Raw genomic sequence first — 19,493 nt, 5'->3', positions numbered from 1 at the left:
GACGCATGACCAATCCGTGTTCCGTTATCGATAATTCACGTTTATCCTTTGGCCTTACAGATGTTCTACACAAGAAAAGTCGGTTACCATTCCCATTACGTTAGATTTTGACGCCAATCTGAGTCAGCTTTCATCCAGAAACGGCAGTGCAACCACTGGGGATCTCGCCACATGTTTCGGTAAGATCTGTTTCGGATTCCAAAAATACTCTTTGTTTTGGGGCGTTCCGTTAGTGTTATAATGGTATAGTTTTGTAAGATGTTCAAAGGTATAGTGCTGTATGGTGTTACAGGGCATGGTGTTGTAAGTTGTCAAAGGGTATATAGTGTTGTAAAGTGGTAAAAGGCAGTGTTGTAAGGTGTTAAAGGTTATAGTGTTGTTAGGTGTTGTAAGGTGTTAAAGGGTACATAGTGTGGTACAGTGTTGTAAGGTGATAAAAATGACTGTGTTGTATGGTAGTAAAGGGCATAGTGTGGCCCTCTGGATTCGCCGGCCAGCAGATACAAACTTTTATCAACTAGCCATGGTGGGCTTGTTTAAGCAGAAACAGAGAATGAGATTGAAAAACGCCATATTTAATCCTTCACTAAATATCCAACGCAGTTACTTCTCTGCTAAATCCTTCTTCTGTGGATTCTATTATTAACTGTCAGAGATGAATTTCCTTTATTACTCTAATCAAATGCAGTGCTGTCTGATCTATGTACCTAGAGATATGCATTGCACATTTTGGGTGCATTCTTTATAATCATCTTGTACGCCACGTCACACAAAGGGCCTCTGGGAAGTAATGCCACTCATGTCCTGTGCTTTATCTTCTACAAATCTCCACTCGTGGAGGAGGCCTGGGTCTTCCAACTTTCCTGGTGCCCACGTGACCCCAGCTGACACAATCACGTACTATTCTTCCAGTGAAGGACATGTCCAGGCCAACTCTAAAGTGCCCCCACCGTAGGGGCTTAGTGCCATCAGTGCACCACAGGCAGTTCACTGTAGGCGTTACTTGAGGTTCCTTGCAGCGTCCTTCGGCCCCTAGCTGCAACCCCCGTCCTTTCCATTTACTGCACCTCCGTTCATATATTCTCTTAATTCCGTCTGACTTTCCTCAACCCTCTCCTGCCAATTGTTTCATTGTGCAGCTGCTACGAGGTTTTCCTCATGTTACACCTTTCAAACCTTCTTTACCGACAATTTCCTTTCAGCGTTGAATGACAATCGTAGGTCCCAGCGCTTGCCCTAAATTTTATATTTCACTGCGTTCCATTCTAAAATGTTCCCATCCATTAACTTGGCAGAATGGAGGATTCATTGCCTGTTCCTGGTAGCACATATTTCCTAGGTGATTAACTCCAATCACCCTTATACCTTTGCACATTGGTTTCTAACCAAGGTCACCCACCAGCCGTCCAGGGTTTAAGCCAAGGAGACAAACCACTTAGCACCCTAACCCTATCGACCAAATTCTAAAGAACATTCTCTAGATATTCTGTAGACCTGGCTATCCACCATTTCTCTGTTAAAGATTCCTGGTGCTCATCTTGAGCAAGGCGAAAGTTTTCAATTGTTTAAACAACTCCCTGAAGGTATATACACGCGCCAATTACCCAGTTACAGTACATTACGGAAAGGATTTTCATATACTGACTCACCAAAACATCCTTTGTAATTATTCTGAATTGAGACGCTTCATTCCGAACAGAGATGTCACATCTATTAACTGCATAAAGGTACAGAAATTGAGGTAATTGTGTTTAAGGGCGTGTTAAGTTATTAGTAATAGCTACAGCTCAGTATCATTATAATGAGCCGTATTTCAATCGATACTCTCCGTAGGAAAAAAGGCTGTACCACATCGCAACAGATTTTGGAATTTAAACGTCGCAGAATATAAATAAATTATTCTTACGAACTAAGTTAAGTCTTTATATACTGGTTTTCCATTTTTTATTATCTTTCTGTATTTTCTCTTTGTCCGCAATGTGTGCGTTTGCCATACGACAACAACACCAACATCAATAATAATAATAATAATAGTAATAATAATAATAATAATAATATCACTTACGTTATAAACAGTTAATTGGGAAGCAGCGACTTCTTCCGTCTGCTACCGATGCCTGTGAAAGACTGACTTCAACCCCCCTCACCTGTGCTTTAATGCATGAGAGGGAGAGAGAGAGAGAGAGAGTGAGAGTTGTCAAAGAAAGCTACTGTTTCGTTCCTTTCATGACGGAAAGGGACCCCCAGTTGATAAGCTAATTTTTTTCCGAAACCGAGATTCACTTTTGAATGGGTCAAAAGTTAATTGTCTCCTTAATAGCAACGCCATTCCATATGGTTTTATGAGGCCAATTTCGTTTTGTTTTATTGGCAGCTTGGACGAGCAAGAGCCCGTGCTGGCATAAGGAAAATTGAATCCAGCATCATCAATTTCATTTTGAAAATCGTGTACCAAAAAAGTTATCAAATTTTCTGCGTGAACACTTTCAAGTTTTGGGTGAAGAAACAATTTGATTACGAATATAAAGATAATGGATCTCTATTTCATTTTGGCTTCTGCATTTTTTAAATTAAATATCTATTACTGTCTTCTATAAAGTCTCGTAAGATTCAGCGGGATTGAAAGTTTCACATGATACAGTAATGTTGAAAAAAAACAAGAAAAGATATTTCTAGGATGTTTTATTGCTTGCGGTTTTTCGCAAACGGAGAGAGAGAGAGACAGACAGACAGACAGAGATAGAGAGAGAGACAGAGAAAGAATTAAACAACCGTTATCGGAGAGTGATGGTGTGTGAGAAACATTAAAAAAATGAAAAATGGGTTTGATGCTGAACTTTTCTCTCCGCAAATATAAAAATTTTTCTTTGGATGAAAATGGCGATCTAAAGGGAAGGCGAGAGACACTCTTGATTGATTTATTCGTTGACTTCATCTGGCGTCCCCAAGGAAGCGTGGAAGATAAAGACCAAGTAGAAATTGCGCCGAAGTTGCTTCGGTGCAATCGAATTTTCTGTAGAGCGGATAATGCTGTATGAGCCGCTGCCCATGAAACTTGCAGCCACGGCCCGGCGGTGGCCTGTCCTATAGCGTTGCCAGACGCACGATCATGGCTAACTTTAACCTTAAATAAAATGAACAATACTGAGGCTAGATGGCTGCAATTTGATATGTTCGATGATTGGAGGGTGGATGATCAACATACCTATTTGCAGCCCTTTAGCCTCAGTAGCTTTTAAGATCTGAGGGCGGACAGAAAAAGTGCGGACGGACAGACAAAGTCATCTCAATAGTTTTCTTTACAGAAAACTAAAAATGTCTCAGTTAAACGGAAGAGGGGATTTCTGTAAAACGATGACGACTGACCAGATTGTCATTAATTTTGTTCATCAAATTGCTACTTTACCAGAAGTGTCTTTTACATTTATGCATCTGCAGTACTCAAGACCTTGCTACTCCCTTCTGTTTCTGCTTATTGTGATAAATCTCTTTGTACTTTAATAATTTACCTACATTTCTATTTATTTACTTATCAGTTTGTTAATTTATCTGTTTTTCTAGTAACTGGTCTCTTCTTTCTGTATTTTCCATTACCTCCTATTACTTGTTTCGAATGAACGCCATGCTCTTTGGAAGCTTGAATTTCAAGTCAGTGGCCCCTGTGGGCTTATCCCATATGAATAGGGTTCATCTTCTGAATAATATAATAATAACAATAACAAATGAACACCGCGTTCTTTGGAGGCTTGAATTTCAAGTGAGTGGCCCCTGTGGTGGGGGCTTGTTCCAAATGAATAGGCTTCATCTTCTGAATAATAATAATAATAATAATAATAATAATAATAATAATGATAATAATAAATGAACACCATATTCTTTGGAGGCTTGAATTTCAAGTCAATGGCTCCTGTGATGGGCTTGTTCTTTATGAGTAGGGTTCACCTTCTGAATAATAATAATAATAATAATAATAATAATAATAATAATAATAATAATGCACGGTTGGCCAAGTGAGGGCCAGTACCGAATTTTTGATCACCATTCCGCAAAACCAAAACCGTCCGATCGAATGAAATGGTCACGCCTGCACCCCCGGAAAACATTTCGCTGCGCCTGCGCGGGACGAGGAACAGGGTACAACCTACGACGCTCGCAGGCTGTGTTTAACGACAGAAATACTTCATTACGTTTCGCCTGGGGGGAACCTTGACAGGCACCTCTCATGGGAAAAGCTGTCAAGGGGTGGAGTTTAGTGACTGGAAAAGCATGGGATTAAGGAGTCGCTTTTTCCGCTCAGTTACGGTAATATGCAGAGTCGATGGGAGATTGATGCGCGTGCTGCTGCTGCACTGTCTCATACAGGTCATTTTAGAATGAGGCGTCTCCTCTCTCTCTCTCTCTCTCTCTCTCGTACTTCTGTAAAAACCAGTAGCTGCTTATCTAACTTCTTCCGAGTGGTGTTTCGTTCCTCTCTCTCTCTCTCTCTCTCTCTCTCTCTCTCTTTTCCTATTCTTGTTTTTTCATAAAGGAATTCTTTCCCGTAAGGAAGCCTTCTATGCGAGACATTATTATTATTAATACTGATTTAACTCTATCTTTTCTAATAATTAAGGTGTGGCGGGAAAAAATGCAAATAAGAAAATGTCTCCATTCGTTTTCTAAACAAAATTACTTTGAGTTTTCCACGAGAATTTAAATCTGCATTGTTATTCAGTTTTCAGTTTAATTCAAATCTTTTTAGCTTTTATGTGGATTAGCCTTTCAAATAAAACCTTCCTTTTCTCATATACGTTTTTCCGAAGAACCCTGAATAATAATAATAATAATAATAATAATAATAATAATAATAATAATAATAATAATAATGTAAACCTATCTTTTCTAGTTTTGCTCAGATTTTGCATTTATTTCTGCTATATTCTACTTTACACAAAAACTTCTTAACGCTCTGCCACAGTTGGTATTGCCGTCAACATGTAAACATGTCGAATACTTTTGGCAACCCTATTTCGTCCGTGTTGCGTAAACTCAGAGATGTGGACCACATGTACCAGTTTCATTCCTTTTACTGTACCTCCGTTCATGTTTTCTTTCTTCTACGTTACTTTCCACCCTCTCCTAACAATTGATTCGTGGTGCAACTGCGAGGTTTTCCTCCTGTTACACCTTTCAGACCTTTTGCTGCTAATTTCCGTTTCAGCGCAGAATGACATCGTAGGTCCCAGCGCTTGGCCTTTGGCCCAAATTCTGTATTCTATATTACATATAGCTTAGTCAGCAGGTATAGTTGTTTGTCCTTACGTTGTTCTTATCAGTGCCTTGATTATAATCACTATTGTTGTTTCTTTCCTCGTTCAAGAGAGGCAAAAACCATTTGTGTGATACCTCAGTTATCACTCTAATGGGTTTATGGATTCATTCAATTCTTTCCGAAGGTCGCAATTTCCATATTAAAATCTGCAGTCGCCGGATTATGTGGTTCAGTAACTGCATCTGTCATCTGTCGAGCCTTGCAGTTACAGTCACAACATCCACTTGTCACTTCAAATGGTTCAATCAGTCAAAACGTCCATATTAAAACAACTGCAGAAAAGCTCCGTTCAGGTTAATTTGCCGATTGGCTCAGCGCATGCGCATAGTGACTTAGAATGATGACGACCAATCAGGACGATGAGAAGAAATTAAAATGTGGAGTTCAATCTTCATGACGAGCTCGCTGACTGTGACCAATTAGGATATGATCAGCCAGCTGTAAGTCACGATCCTCTGTCAGTCACGCCACTACCCCTCCATTCCCAGGACTCTCAGTACTAATTACAGTCTTTAAGGCACTAAAATATGATGAACCAACATATCTGAAAAACTGCTTAAGCTTCTTTGAACCTAGAACAAACTGTAAGTCAGGCGAGAGAGCATTTGTACACTGCGCACCAAGACTATACAACAAAATACCGCCTGAAGTGACGAGCATACAAGAAGAATTCAAATTTAAAAGGACTAAAGACTCTATTCTGCAGGAGCTACGACACTGACGAGAAAAACACTGAAAGACAATTATAAAATATAAGAAGCACCTTATTTTGAAAACGTACATGGGCCCGCCAGAAAGGGAATTATCCCTGTGGAGGGCTGTACATAAAACCAAACAAAGTAAAACATCAAAAGTCCAACAATACGCGTCAAGCGGCCTTGCGCCAGCCATGTTTCCGTCCAAGGTGAACTCACGGAATCGGTTCTCATTTAGTGACTTGCCCGCTCGTCACTGACGGGCTATGATAAATCGGTGCTACTTTGGCGTGTTATCTACGCGTCATGAATCCACAAGGTGCTAGTACTAAACACGGCGTCCCAAGGAGCTTCCGCCGTGTTTAGTACTCTAAAAGTAAGTCCGCTGTCGAGATTCCTGACCTGCGGACTAACTTGTTCTTAATTTGTTAATTTATTTTTCTTTTCTTTATTTAAGTGATCTTCTTTCTTTCTCATTACCTTCTGTTATTCCTTTTAATGAACATCATATTCTTCGGAAGCTTGAATTTCAAGTCAATGGCATGTGGGCCTGTCCCATATGAATAGGGTTCACCTTCTGAATAATAATAATAATAATAATAATAATCTACACAGGAACCTTCATATGACGTCTTGTGACGTGATTTTGATTAAAAACACGTTATTCTATGAAGACGAATCGTACATGGATCTAACAGCCATTTAGACTGCTTTTAACGAGTGAATTCAGTTGATATGTTTTCAGGAGTGTGAATTTATGAATGTTGTTTGGGTTCAGTTTAAGGTGTATCTTGATTGTGTTATTATTATTATTATTATTATTATTATTATTATTATTATTATTATTATTATTATTATTATTAATGAACTCGTCATCATTATCGTCATAAAATTTATAACCTCTTGTTATATTAAATGAAGAAAATTTAAAATAGATTTGCTTCATGACAGTATGATAAATTTTCTCGTATTTTAATTTTTTTTTCCGTATGCGTGTAGATTTATTGTACTGCCGAAATACATAACACGGATGTGCTCGTAGCATATACAATGCGCCATTAGCCTATATCAGAGTGTGAATTTCTTCTGTGTAGATGTAGTTCAGCGGTTCAAGCTAATGACAGTAGCCCCATAGTCAATTTCGGCTGGTCGGCGGTATGTAAGTTCAGACACTGGACTCGTAGAATAAATTTTAATCAATTTTGACCTTAAGCTATGACACGAGGAGAAAATATCTCTGCTGCTTTTAATTTCGATCACAGATTACTGAAGGTGTTCTAATTTAAACATTCTTTGCAGCAAATTCAACCCTCGATGTTGCGTACCGTGGATATGCCTCAAAGATCGAGATGGAATAGTGATCATCAAGGTAAAATAGAATAAAAAATATTTACTTTTATTTCGATCAAAGATTACTGAAGGTGTTGTAATTAAACGCTCTCTGCAGCAAAGTCAGCCTTGGTTGTTTCGTGCCGTGAATATGCCGCGAAGATCGAGATGGAATAATAATCACCAAGGTAAAATGGAATAAAAAAATATTTACATTGATTTCGATCAAAGATTACTGAAGGTGTTGTAATTAAACGCTCTCTTCAGCAAAGTCAGCCTTGGTTGTTTCGTACCGCACATATATCGCAAAGGTCGAGACAGAATAATAATAATCTTCAAGGTCAAATGGAATAGAAAATATTTCCTTTTATTTCAGTCATATAAAAATATTACAACGATTAAAATAACTGTGGAGAAATTAAAGATATGGTTCACATTTACGCCTGGAACATATCGAACGCACCCTGATAACATTACTGCTGTCAGTCCGCGTGAACCAACTTCAAGTGAACTGTGCAGTACGTCTGTATTGGTCGTGAAGTTTGTTCTTCTACGCGTTAGTATTGCTTTTCTCAGTGTAGGAATTTCATGTCAATTAAAGGGTTGGAGTGCTTAAATTATAAATCAGCATATGACAAGCAAATGCGTTCGCTAGTTTAACAATGTTAGATTGGTCTGTCCAAGATTAAGTGACGAGCTGTTAGGCAAGTCTTGGGTCATCGTTGTGTTGGTGTTATGTCTCCGAATAGCCGGTTAATATTAACGCCCTTAACTGTTCATTCGACGGCAAAACTGGTGAAATATGGTTAGGTTAGGTCTGTGTAGGCTACCAATAGCTCTTGGAAGAGGACTACTTAGTTCTAGCGAATTAACAACAGGAATCTCTGACCAGGATAGCTTGGGATGTTGTCCTTTACTTTACTGATCTGCCTCAAACCTAAACTTAGCTGAGGCCTGTGGCTTCACACAGTCTCACTGTTTGGCTTAATAGGCTAACCAAGCATTCAGCCTATGCTACAGAAATAGCCCCATCAGAAAAACCAGGGCGAGTGTAGAACGACGGGACAGATTCGCAGGCGTAAGCAAACCTAACCTTCCCTAGAATGCCAGGTTCTGACCTAACCAGACCTTACCTTAATAACCTCACTTAGGCACTGTGCCCTGACCTGGGTTTGGGGGCAAAACCTCCTAGTAACTCTAAACATCGAGACAATGACTTAGCTTCCATTCAGAGATAGTCCTGTTATTCTGCAAACTACCCTGAAAAACCCATATTTCACTGGTGGTAAAATAAATGACATTGAAAACTAGCCATTAAACATTTTCCTTGATGAGCTGAAAATGGTTAGTCCTAGGCTGTGTTGTGTCTTAGTTTCTGAGACAGAGAAATAGGGCCAAGTAACAAGTATTCACACTCATATGACCAAAATACTCCAACGCCCTTTGTTTATTATGCATCTGGCTGATAAAAATGAAAAGCGTAAAATAGCCTGTCACTTATTCAAAGAAAAAGTCAACTTTTGCCAAACTTAATACATTACGTAGTGACTGCAGAAGTAATTAAGTACTGTTTCATTTTCAGTGGAAATGAATGGCCATTTTGCAGTTGAACTATTTCAAGTTTCTTGAAAGATAGACTTAACTATTAAGTAATGTTTAATATATGTTATTACTTAATATGTGTTATTTAAATTTGTATTTAACCCTGTGGCTTTGTTTCGTCATTTTAATTAACCTTGTTTTGTTTTATGTAACAGTTAATGAGTGCTTTTGGTTTGACCGAAACATTTATGATCAAAATTGTCATCCCAGTTAATTCCTAACTTCCTAGGTCTTGACCTTCCCACTCTCCTAAAATCTGTAGGTGTTCTTGTAGCAGCTTGCTATATGGTTGTTTCAGGCTGCTATTGAAGAATATAATCCAGCCAATGCCACCAATCATTCAGTAGTCTCAGAATGTTCAATATATGATAATTCTGTTTGATGGCCATACTTGTCAAAGCGTATTCATCTGTCCTTCAGGAAATTTGCTTTCAAGAGATCCATTATTTGTAATAACTGTGCCAAGATTCCTTATTGGGACAACTCAGCAGGCTGACTTCCCAGTGTTTTAGTAACACTGATTTTTAGGCTAGCACCACTTTTCATATGCTTCAGTCTGTTATTTAAAACTTGCAAATCTTGTACTGTACTGTATAAACTGCATAATCAAGATCTGCCGGGAAACTCTCTTCTTAGCAACCGTTGGTAATTCTAGTGAATTTTACATTTAATTATTTATTTTTATATATTATTTGGTTGCAAGCTATCTGCTGTATGTATATGATAAATTTTTCAGAATAATTCCCATTTTGATTGGTCAAGATGAACAACTTCTTCCTCCTTTATGCAGTTAGTGTTGTCTTGGTTAAATTTTGATGGCATGAAGCTGACATTTATAAAGTTTCAAGGATATGTGTTTGTTAGCCCTTGCACCATAAATGGAAATTTGATTCACAGTGTTTTCAACTTTTCCAGCATCTGACTGTGATAACCTTAATTCTGCTTTGAGACGTCGGCAAGATGCCCCAGTTTTGTCTCCCCTTGGAAATATTTTACAGAATAGTATCGAAAATTTGTTAATTGCCGAACAGCAAGTTCAAGGTATGTTTTATTGGTAGATGAGAGTAATGATTGTAGTTCTAACCAATGTAGAAACAGTTGTGATTTGTACTGTTAACTATAGTGTTTGTAGGATTGTAAGCATCATCTGTTTTGTATTATACAGTTGTTTTCATATATAGTTTCCAGTAGGCCTTATTCTTTGAATTGCATTTTTCTAAATTAATAAGAGATAAATAGTGAACATATATTACAGTCTTTATCGTAGTATTTTAAGTTGTTTGTATACATTTAATTTAATTTGCAATAAAATAGCATGCTATGCCAGTTATTCGTTATTATTTAAATGACCTTCTTTTTCATAGATAAAGAAGCACACAGGGATGATGGAGATAATTCATTGGATGAATTTTGGAAAACAATGAGTGAGTATTATTATACAGTTTTTAATGAGTACAGATCTGTAGCTGGTGCATAGTATATTTTTTAAAGTGAGCCAATAATCACATGTAGTCATAAAACTTACAGTAATCTTTTAGTGAATTTGCAAGTACTGTAATTGCTTTAATTCCCTGTCCAGTCTCTCCTTTCATTTAATGTTCTCCCATTAATTACAGGTTATGTAAATCTTTATTTTTTTTTTACAGTGGTCATAAGCCAAAAATTATCCTTCGAATGTACAAAGATATGCATCTGCTTCAGCAAGTCACCACCTCCTTCACCAAAGGAAACATCAAGTAAGAAATTTTTTGCATTTAATGATATACTTTTGAGCTGTAATTGAAAGTCGAGTTTTATTCAGTGTTTTGTAGCAAAGTATAGATTGCTATTAATGTTTCAAAATATAAGCTGCAAAATTTTTTATTGTTTTACTGTTTGTCTTTTTTTCTGTGCATTGGCATACTTAACTTATGCCAGCTAATCATACCTATCTTGTGAATTCAGGCATCTTCATATGCCCTTGCACACCTTTAATTTTGCTTATGCATTATGTCCTGAGTCACCACCCACTAAGATTCAGATATATTTATGATAGTTAAACAGTTTCATATCAGGAAGTTTAGTATCTATAGAGTGTATAGAGTAAGTTTTCTTGTACAAGTTTTGCTCTTGCCTTCTCTTATTCACTATTTCTTATTTCCTGTAAGTTGAAAAGTTTTTATTTATAGACTTACATTTGTAGTATTTACCTTTCTTGCTGTTCCTTTTACATTTTATTTGCTTGCAGTATTACTATTTAGTGAAGCTGCGTAATTTTCAGCACTTGTCTATTTTGGTTTGACTACTGCACAGTCCATAATGGATTTTCACATCCACTGACATTTAATTACAGTATTTATACAAATAACATTAATCTTTGACTCTTTACCTCCTGTTAATGTATGCATTATTAAATGATTCCACCCATGTTTCCTGTATAGTATCAAAATACATACTGGTATTGCCATCATTTCCTAGTGGGTAAAAACATTATTCGACATGTTGGATTTGAGATGGTAGTTGACGACATATAATGTACAGTACTCTGCTTACTTTGGAAAATTCAGTGTCTTACTATTACATACACACAAAATTACACTTAGAAAGTAATAATGAAAATGGCTATACTGTATGTTATACCTGTAATACTATTTGAAAGAAACAAGAGGTTGCTTAGTGTTTCTATAAATGGTAATAATTGAATATGTTAAGGCATGCAGACAAAAGTACTACAAAACTTGTATTCATTTCAATGCAGCACAAAAATGTAGGTCTTACTTGTTTTCATGAGCGTAGATTCTCATTAGTGTAACATCGCCAGACTAACATTTTGAAAAGCTCCATAACTTCTGAATAAGATATATAGTTCAGTGGATGACAAATAATGGTCTCATAGAGCTGGCCCATATGGTGTTACAGCATTAATAATAAGTGATAGATGGATTTCAAGACATTTTGAAATACAGTTTTAGATAGTTCTTGAAAGTCTTGTAAAATACTAGGTAGAAGATAACGAAAGAGTTCAAATTTAATATTTGGCCGAAAAAGGCGACAAGTTCTTTTGTTATGGCATTGTCAAATAGATGTTGAAACTCTGTCCTAAAGTTTCCACAAGTTATGAAAATAATTAGAAACTGAGTATGGATAGAATGTTCCACAAAATCGACACTGAACATGTGTATAAAAATCTTGAAAATGGCAAAATTATTATAAACTTGATTCTCTTTGTGAGGATGTAGCATCAACAAATGGCTGGATATAGAAGCTATGCAACATTAAGTGGAAGAGAAAAAATAATTAAAATTTTTAGAAGTTTTAAAGCTCTTTACCAACAGGATCTTTGTATAAGGCCATGCCTGATTTTATTTCTCAGAATATTTAAAATGAAAGCGGCAAAGCTTTTGCTTGTGGTACAAGTATGCAAAGTATGAGCAAGAGACAGAATAGTGTTTTGTAACTTAGTGGTGTGATTAGGATATTTGTTATCACTGAAAGTCTTTGGTAACCATTTGTATACTTCAAACAAGTAAGAACATGAAATCATACACGAAGTGTATTTTTTTTGTTTGTTAAGTAATCGCAAATTTGAGTAAAAATTGTGAGTTTGCCTTTAAGGTTTAAATTCTAATGGAGACAAACCTCATGCAACAGTGAATTAAGCTTTCATTAAATTATATCTTTTTATAAAATTAATAGAATTTTAAAAGTTTGTGTCATTCGCGATACTGTAATAGATTGAAAACTAATGATTTATCCATTGCAGGTCTATTAACTGCTGTGGAACAGGCTGTTTTGGCTTTGGCGTCTACATTTTACAGACTTTCCCCCATTCATGGCCAAGTGCTTCGTGATAATGTAAGGTATTCATGTGTACGAGCTATCCAAGCAGCAAGACAGCTTTTGAAGATCATTAAGGATGAAGGCTGTGAAGCAGTGTAAGCATATATTTCCTTTGTGTATATTTTCAATGTTGTTGAGAAATTAAATACTGTATTGTACCGTTTTAGTGATTGCACGTCTGCATCCCTTTAGGTGCTAAAGGCTCGTAATTTTCTGCCCTTTTTATGTGGTCCTTGTGGTTCTCCCAGCTTAACTTTCTAACTTTTGATACTTGGTCTCACTCTTTTCATCCTTCAATTGAATATGCACACTTGGTATTGCTCTACTTTTCTCCCCTAATTTGAGTACACATCATTTTAGCTAGCTGTATGAAAGTTAGAAATGTCATCTGATTTAATTTATGTATACTAATTGAAAAAATACTGTTAGACAAAATTCATATTGAAATGGCCAACACCAGCATGTAAAGGATTGGCAATAAAAAAAACTCACTAAAGAGGGAAAATAGTGAAAGAATGTGACCTGAGAATCAGAGCGGAGAAAAGGAATGAATATTTATTGAGATTGGATGTTAGGTTGCAATAAGGCAGTTCCAGTCCATTTTTGATGGAATTAAACAATGTGTAATAAGTTTAGAAAGAGGAAATGCAGATATGTGATGATCATATAAAAATGTCAACGAAAGAAGAGACAAGTGCTTTGTGGTGGTTACAGTCTTGCAGGAAGAATGGAGTACTACTGTATATAGAATCTTATAGAGAAAGAGGAGAGGGCAATTTAAATAGTGAAGTACCATAATGTTAGAACAAAAAGTTCTTACTTTCCAGGATGTGTAAGAATTGATGCCAAATAAAAGTGAAAGTAATGTATATGTGAGGACTAATAGCAAATGTCTTGGAACTTTAAAGTGGCGTTGAATCTGATGTAATCTTTTAGCAGAAGAGTTTCATCCTAGCTTCAGCATGGTAGCGTAGTAACTGCTATCATGTAGTTGTTTGAAACTGCCCTCATCCTTGGGAATAAGGGGCTGGGAGAAAAGTTTATCTTTTAGAGTTTTCGTGAGGTTTTTACATTAATTTCTGTTGAATGTTTGGCTCCAAGAGAAAAGCAAGAAGCTTGCTAATTAAACCTAAAGGAAGTTCTCCCATTTTGCTTCTGGTTTTCCCTAATTTTTAAGGTTGTGATTACCCGAAGGAAAGTTCTGCAAAAATACATCTAACAAACACCCAAATTTCTATGGGTCTTATTCCTAAAGCACGAATTTTTATAAAACTAGAATGTTCAGTAGATGGTTAACTAATCATTAGATTGAGAAAAGCCTATGTTGACATTGGAAAACTTATTGCAGAGGAGAGCGATATCGGCAGTCTACGGGCATTGTGTGGCAAGGATGTGAGAAAATAGAGAAAAGTCACCGAGATAACAAAGCTATGGTCCTTTCAGAACTTCAGGGACAAAACACCTCATCACTGATGCTTTAAATGAAATATTAGAAGTAAGTACTCAGTGTTTACTCTTTTCAATTTGGCTACTAGGGTACTAATTTAGTAACTTATGCTTTCCATTGTAGTACAACATTACATTGTTTAGTTTGTTAAAATGCTATTAAAAGTTTGCTTTTTTTGGGAGGGGGTGGTTTGTGCAATTTCCCCTTTTTATTGTTTTACAGTACACATTTCATGTGAGGGGGAACTTCTAGTGTATTGCCTTGGTATATCAGTTTAGGCTTTTTATTTTTATAGATTGTAGTATGTAATTGATTTGGTTTTTCTAGAGTTATGATGTCCCCATCTGGAAGAAATTTTTATTTGTCCTTTTGATATTGCTGCTGTTTGTATTGTAACATTTTACAGGTATTTGGTTATGATCACAACAGCATGTAAAAGAAATCTTGTTCATCTTAGCTTTTTCAGTACAAGTAATGATGTGTCCTCGCTGATATTTCATTAATTTGAAAAAGATGAGTTTCAAGATCTGTTTTTGTCCATATCTCAAAATAAAGCTTTAGGATATGGCCACACTGGAAGTAATCCGATTGTGGCCTAAATTGTAATTACCGTTGTAGGGAAAAAAAAAAAAAAGACACCCACTTTAGCAGCCTGGTTTAGACAAGAAAGGCCTCTGGGTATTGGACATTATGTAGGAGAATGTATTCCAGTCGTGATGAAAAATGGATCAGTGTCGTTTGTTATATAGGTTATACAAGGTATAAAGTCAAACAAGTAACTTTTAGTTTTTTGGCATCATGTTTTAAGTCTTCATGGTATTGAGGAAGTACCAACACTGTTTGAAAGGACATTGATTGTTGGTTTAGAGCTCTCTACTTTACTTTTGTCAGCTATTCCTCAGATCATGGGGAAATTAATGGTGTCTGTGGCCAGATGTGACCCCTCCTGTAGCGTATGTAATTGGTTTAATGCTTACATCTGAGGAGACAGATATTTTCATCCAAAAGAAGTCAGAGCTACTTATCACTTAAAGCCATGAACATGCAGACTAATATTCAGACAGAATGCATCGGACATGCATAAAAAATGTACTGAATAATTATTTGAGATGTCCACTGTCACCAAATTACCTTGTCTACAAAGTTATCTCTTGTAGCAACAGCTTTTCTTGCATTTTGCATTGTCACGAAGTACACATCTTTAACTGATGTTGCATGAAATCATCATGGTCTTTTTAGACAGCACTCAGATAGGAGCTCAAGAAGTACCCATAACAGAGTAGTAGTGAGGGGATTTTTGCAGGAAGCAGGGTCCACTTTACTTAGCAAGAGCTACTTCAGAACCTCCAGCAAGATATTTTTGTACTTTTATATATCCATCACAGGCTGAGGAATATAGAATTTGAAGAGAGATGACTTACATCAATGTAATATAATGGAGAACAAAGTGAAAAGTCTACAACACAATTACCGTAGCGTATCTTTTCACAAGGGAGACACTTGATTGAGTTCCTTTTTCTTCATATACAGGCATAGTAGACACTGGTTGACAAAGAACCACAGAAAAGAGTATATGAGTTCAAATGTTCAAGCCAGGCATGAAGAATGTAGTGATAGTTTTATTCACTAACATTGGATGATCATTTCAAAATAATCCTCGCACTTCGTGGTATGCTGAAGATTTTGGGAAGTCAGTGAGTTACGGCTCTGTTGCTTAAATTTTCCGGCTCTTATGGCTCTATTTGTATACCTCATTGATGGTAAATTTGGAAAGGTCTGCCTTATCTTTGGTGGATGAGAGTACACAAATTATGATACTCATGTAAGAAAGCATTATTAAGCAGTTTTGTGAGCATTAGTCTCCATGTATTTCTTATGGCTGAGGTCTCCTAGCTTTAATTCCCCTGTAATGTTTGTATTATCAATAGGATTTTTAGTGCATTCTTGGATAAAGAAGCCAGATATGCTTTAGACATAAGTACAGTAAACCCCGTATTCATGGTTTCTCTGTGAAACATATCTAGCCATCATTCAGCGGAAAATTCACCCATTCACGGTATTTTTCACTGAGAAATATTCACTAATTACTGTATTTTCATGTAATTTTCATGAATAAATGCACTTTTTGTGTTAAAGCTATTAAAAACTCAGGTATATGCATTTTTACAGGGTTTTTCTGTGTTTAAACTATCAAAATGGGCAGTTGTAAGTGTTTTTAGAGGGGTTTTAGTATTCACGGATTTTAGCTATTTATAGGGGTGTTGGATGAATCCCATGAATACAGGGGTTCACTGTAATAAAATAAGCAATATACATACATTCCTTGTTGCTAAGAATAAACAACAAAAACAAAGCTTACAAGAATTTTCACTGTAGAGAATAAAGCATTTGTTAGAATACTATAACCTTTAATCACATTTGAGCATGGGTTCTGTTGGTTAACTATCCATATGGAAACTTCAGCTCCCTGTTATAAGCAGCAACTCCTTTTTTGTGCAGTGGTTACCATTAATTTTAATTACAGTTATTACCTTTAATGGCAGTTTGACTAGTCTGACAAATGATGTGTAGTTGAAGCCTGTAGAAAATTTTACTTGGGACTGTATAAAAACTGGTAATTTTATCAGGCTTGGGCAAAAAATCTCACTAAGATTGGCAAGGAAAATACAAAAGTTTATTTGAATGTCTGGAATTGGAATCTGATGTAATCATTCAAGTTGAACCAAGCAATCTGCTTTCTTTCCAAGGCAATGGAGGGTGATGGCAGTGGTTGGAGTGGCTTGGGAGATGATGACGACATGGAAGAAGAAGAAAAGTGGACAAATGAGGATAAGGATCTAATAAGCCCATCAGTGAATATTATTAAATCATCTAAGGTGAGAATAATTAGATTGATTTACATTTAATCGTGCTAAGTAAGAAATCTTGTATTGTGCCAGCATGACTTGATTTATAGCTTTTTTATAGTACTTAGTTTAACCAGACCATCAAACTGTAAACATAGCACTTCTGGGTGCGACTTAAAGAGCTTTGCAATATTGAATTTCTGACCTTTTGGCTGCTTTATCTTACTTTTTTACCTTTTTTGCAGGGGTCTCTTATTGCTTAGCTGTCCAACTTCAGCTGTACCTTTTGCAGCTTAGTAGAGAAAGCAATTCTTTGTGTGATCCCCTTGAGAGTTTAGGAAAGTTAGTCAGTGGTTGCAATTAAAATACTCTCAAAGGTTTTCAAATTGAGTTGAGTAAGGCAACTGCCAGCCAGTATTTGTGTAGTGTTGTGTGTTTTACAGTCCCTAATGGACTTTTGATTTACACCATATGTTATGAATAAGGGTTTGTAATGCGTGATAATTTTGGTGATATGGATAGCATAAGTTCAGAACAGATAAAAGGGAAAGGTTTGCATATTAAGTAAGGTCAGTCCAATTTTTCTGCTTACTGGAATAAGATTTTTGTTCCCAGTGAGCTTATTTGCCTAGTAAAACACCAGTATAGTTACCTTGATTGACTTTTTATTCTGATTAGGACTTTTTCTTAAACCTAACTTCCATATTTTTTATGGAACTTTTCAGATAAATTAATTTAATCTGTATTGTAAGCTGTCAACCACTATTTATATTTATGTATTTTTCTTAGTAATTTAACAACTTAGCCCCATCATCAGGAATGCATTTGATTTTAAACTACTTTATAATCATCCGCCTTTTTCCATAGATTTAGGCTACTTGAAGATATGTCATTTGGCTAAATCAAAAATTTTATTTCTTGTTCTTGTCAAATTTTTTAAACACCATCTTGTCTTTTCCAGATACTGTACAAAAGAATTGTAGCAGCAGTTGGAAGTAATGGTTTATGTGACACTCCAGAACACATCAGAGAACTTGATGAGTTGTACGAAGATTGCAGGCATGTCTCAAATACTGTGGATACATTAATTTTGGAGCTATATCCACCACTTAATGTTCCAAACATGGAAGAACAGGTATGTTGTAAGCAGACCTCAGTGTGTACATAGTGAATCAAAAGTTTTGTGTTGGTAACTAATTTGGCCAGAGTAGTAAATTTTTTTTTTTTTTTTTTTTTTTTTTTTTAAATCCTTGCCTTTCAAGGATGAAGTTAGCGAGGTGGATTTTATCAAATTAGTCGAATCTTTGCAACAAGGAGAAATCTTTGTCATCATCTGGCCTCAATACATCTTCTGAAGCTGCCTCCACTGGTTTTGAGGGCTGTCCAAAATGCCAGACCCGTTCTGATACTTATAGCAGAGTACAATGAAAGGTCTTCTCCAAAGACCCTGTGAGCTATCTTCTTCTGACCTGTCTACTAGCATATCCAGTCCTCATTGGGATCAAATTGCAGTTAGTTGGAAGCCAGGATCTGTTATGTCCTGGGAATGGCAGATGGGAGGGACAGTAGTTATAGGGATTTGAATATTATATGGAGGGAAGTTTCTGTTAGATAGTGAAGTGGGTTTTCTGGAGCTACATTAATTTCTGGTGTTGAAGGATGTCACCTTTGTTTGCTAAGGACATGGAGACTTGTCACTGGAGGAGGTCCAGATAGGTGACTTGTAAGCTAAACCTTGAACTCTGCTGGCAAGCTGGAAATCAGTTGAATGTCTAGAAGTTAATCACAAAAGAATGAGCTGGAAGTGTAGGCATCAAGGTAGAAATTTAGAAATGATGCATGCACAGCATAGAACTTTTTTTCCTCTGTGGACTCTATGCCATGTGTGTGATTATTGGGATGACAAAAGTTTTATCTATGAATTCATTTAATATCTTGCTGTTTTACTTATATAATGTTAAAAAAAAAGCAGACTTGCTTCTGTAACATCTTTCTTACATCACATTAATAGTAATGTATCCTATTTTTATTTTTTCAGACAAACCACCTAGCAAACCTCCTGCGCACAGCACTCAAGACTGCAACCCAGAGCCATATCATCACCGAAACTGAACAGCCTCAGATTGAATTTATTCACAAAGCAATTGAACACAACCTTGATCGGATGAAGGAAAAATTAAGTAATTTATAACTAATGTTTGATCAGATTGTTATATTTCCTATTAAAGTTTAAACATTTTATCTTGAAAATTTTACATTAAAATAATGTAAGATATTAGAACTAAGAAATAAATTTTGAGTTGATCACTATACAGCGTATTGTCATAATTACAACAGTTGTGTGTACTAAAAAAATGCTTATATGAATATTTTAATTGACTAGAATATGCTGGAGGTTTATGTAAATACAATATTAGTTATCCGAAAAGTAATTATATGCCTCA

At 36.2% G+C, this 19,493-nt stretch overlaps 1 protein-coding gene across 1 annotated transcript; it reads left to right on the top strand.

Moving 5' to 3' along the window:
- Positions 1-799: 799 nt before the first annotated feature.
- On the top strand, positions 800-19,359 carry LOC136840210 (cyclin-D1-binding protein 1 homolog). Its single transcript, XM_067106738.1, is given in 12 exon segments — positions 800-951; positions 7,101-7,161; positions 7,855-7,891; positions 9,853-9,978; positions 10,302-10,361; positions 10,584-10,673; positions 12,680-12,851; positions 14,105-14,214; positions 14,217-14,251; positions 16,951-17,079; positions 18,011-18,184; positions 19,088-19,359. Coding segments are annotated over 12 exon segments (1,299 nt in total). The 3' UTR covers positions 19,241-19,359.
- Positions 19,360-19,493: the final 134 nt, after the last annotated feature.

This window comes from Macrobrachium rosenbergii, chromosome 1 (assembly GCF_040412425.1).
Source record: "Macrobrachium rosenbergii isolate ZJJX-2024 chromosome 1, ASM4041242v1, whole genome shotgun sequence".
Lineage (NCBI taxonomy): Eukaryota > Metazoa > Arthropoda > Malacostraca > Decapoda > Palaemonidae > Macrobrachium > Macrobrachium rosenbergii.
Note: the sequence above shows the minus strand (reverse complement) of the source record. Positions and strands in the feature narration are given on the sequence as shown.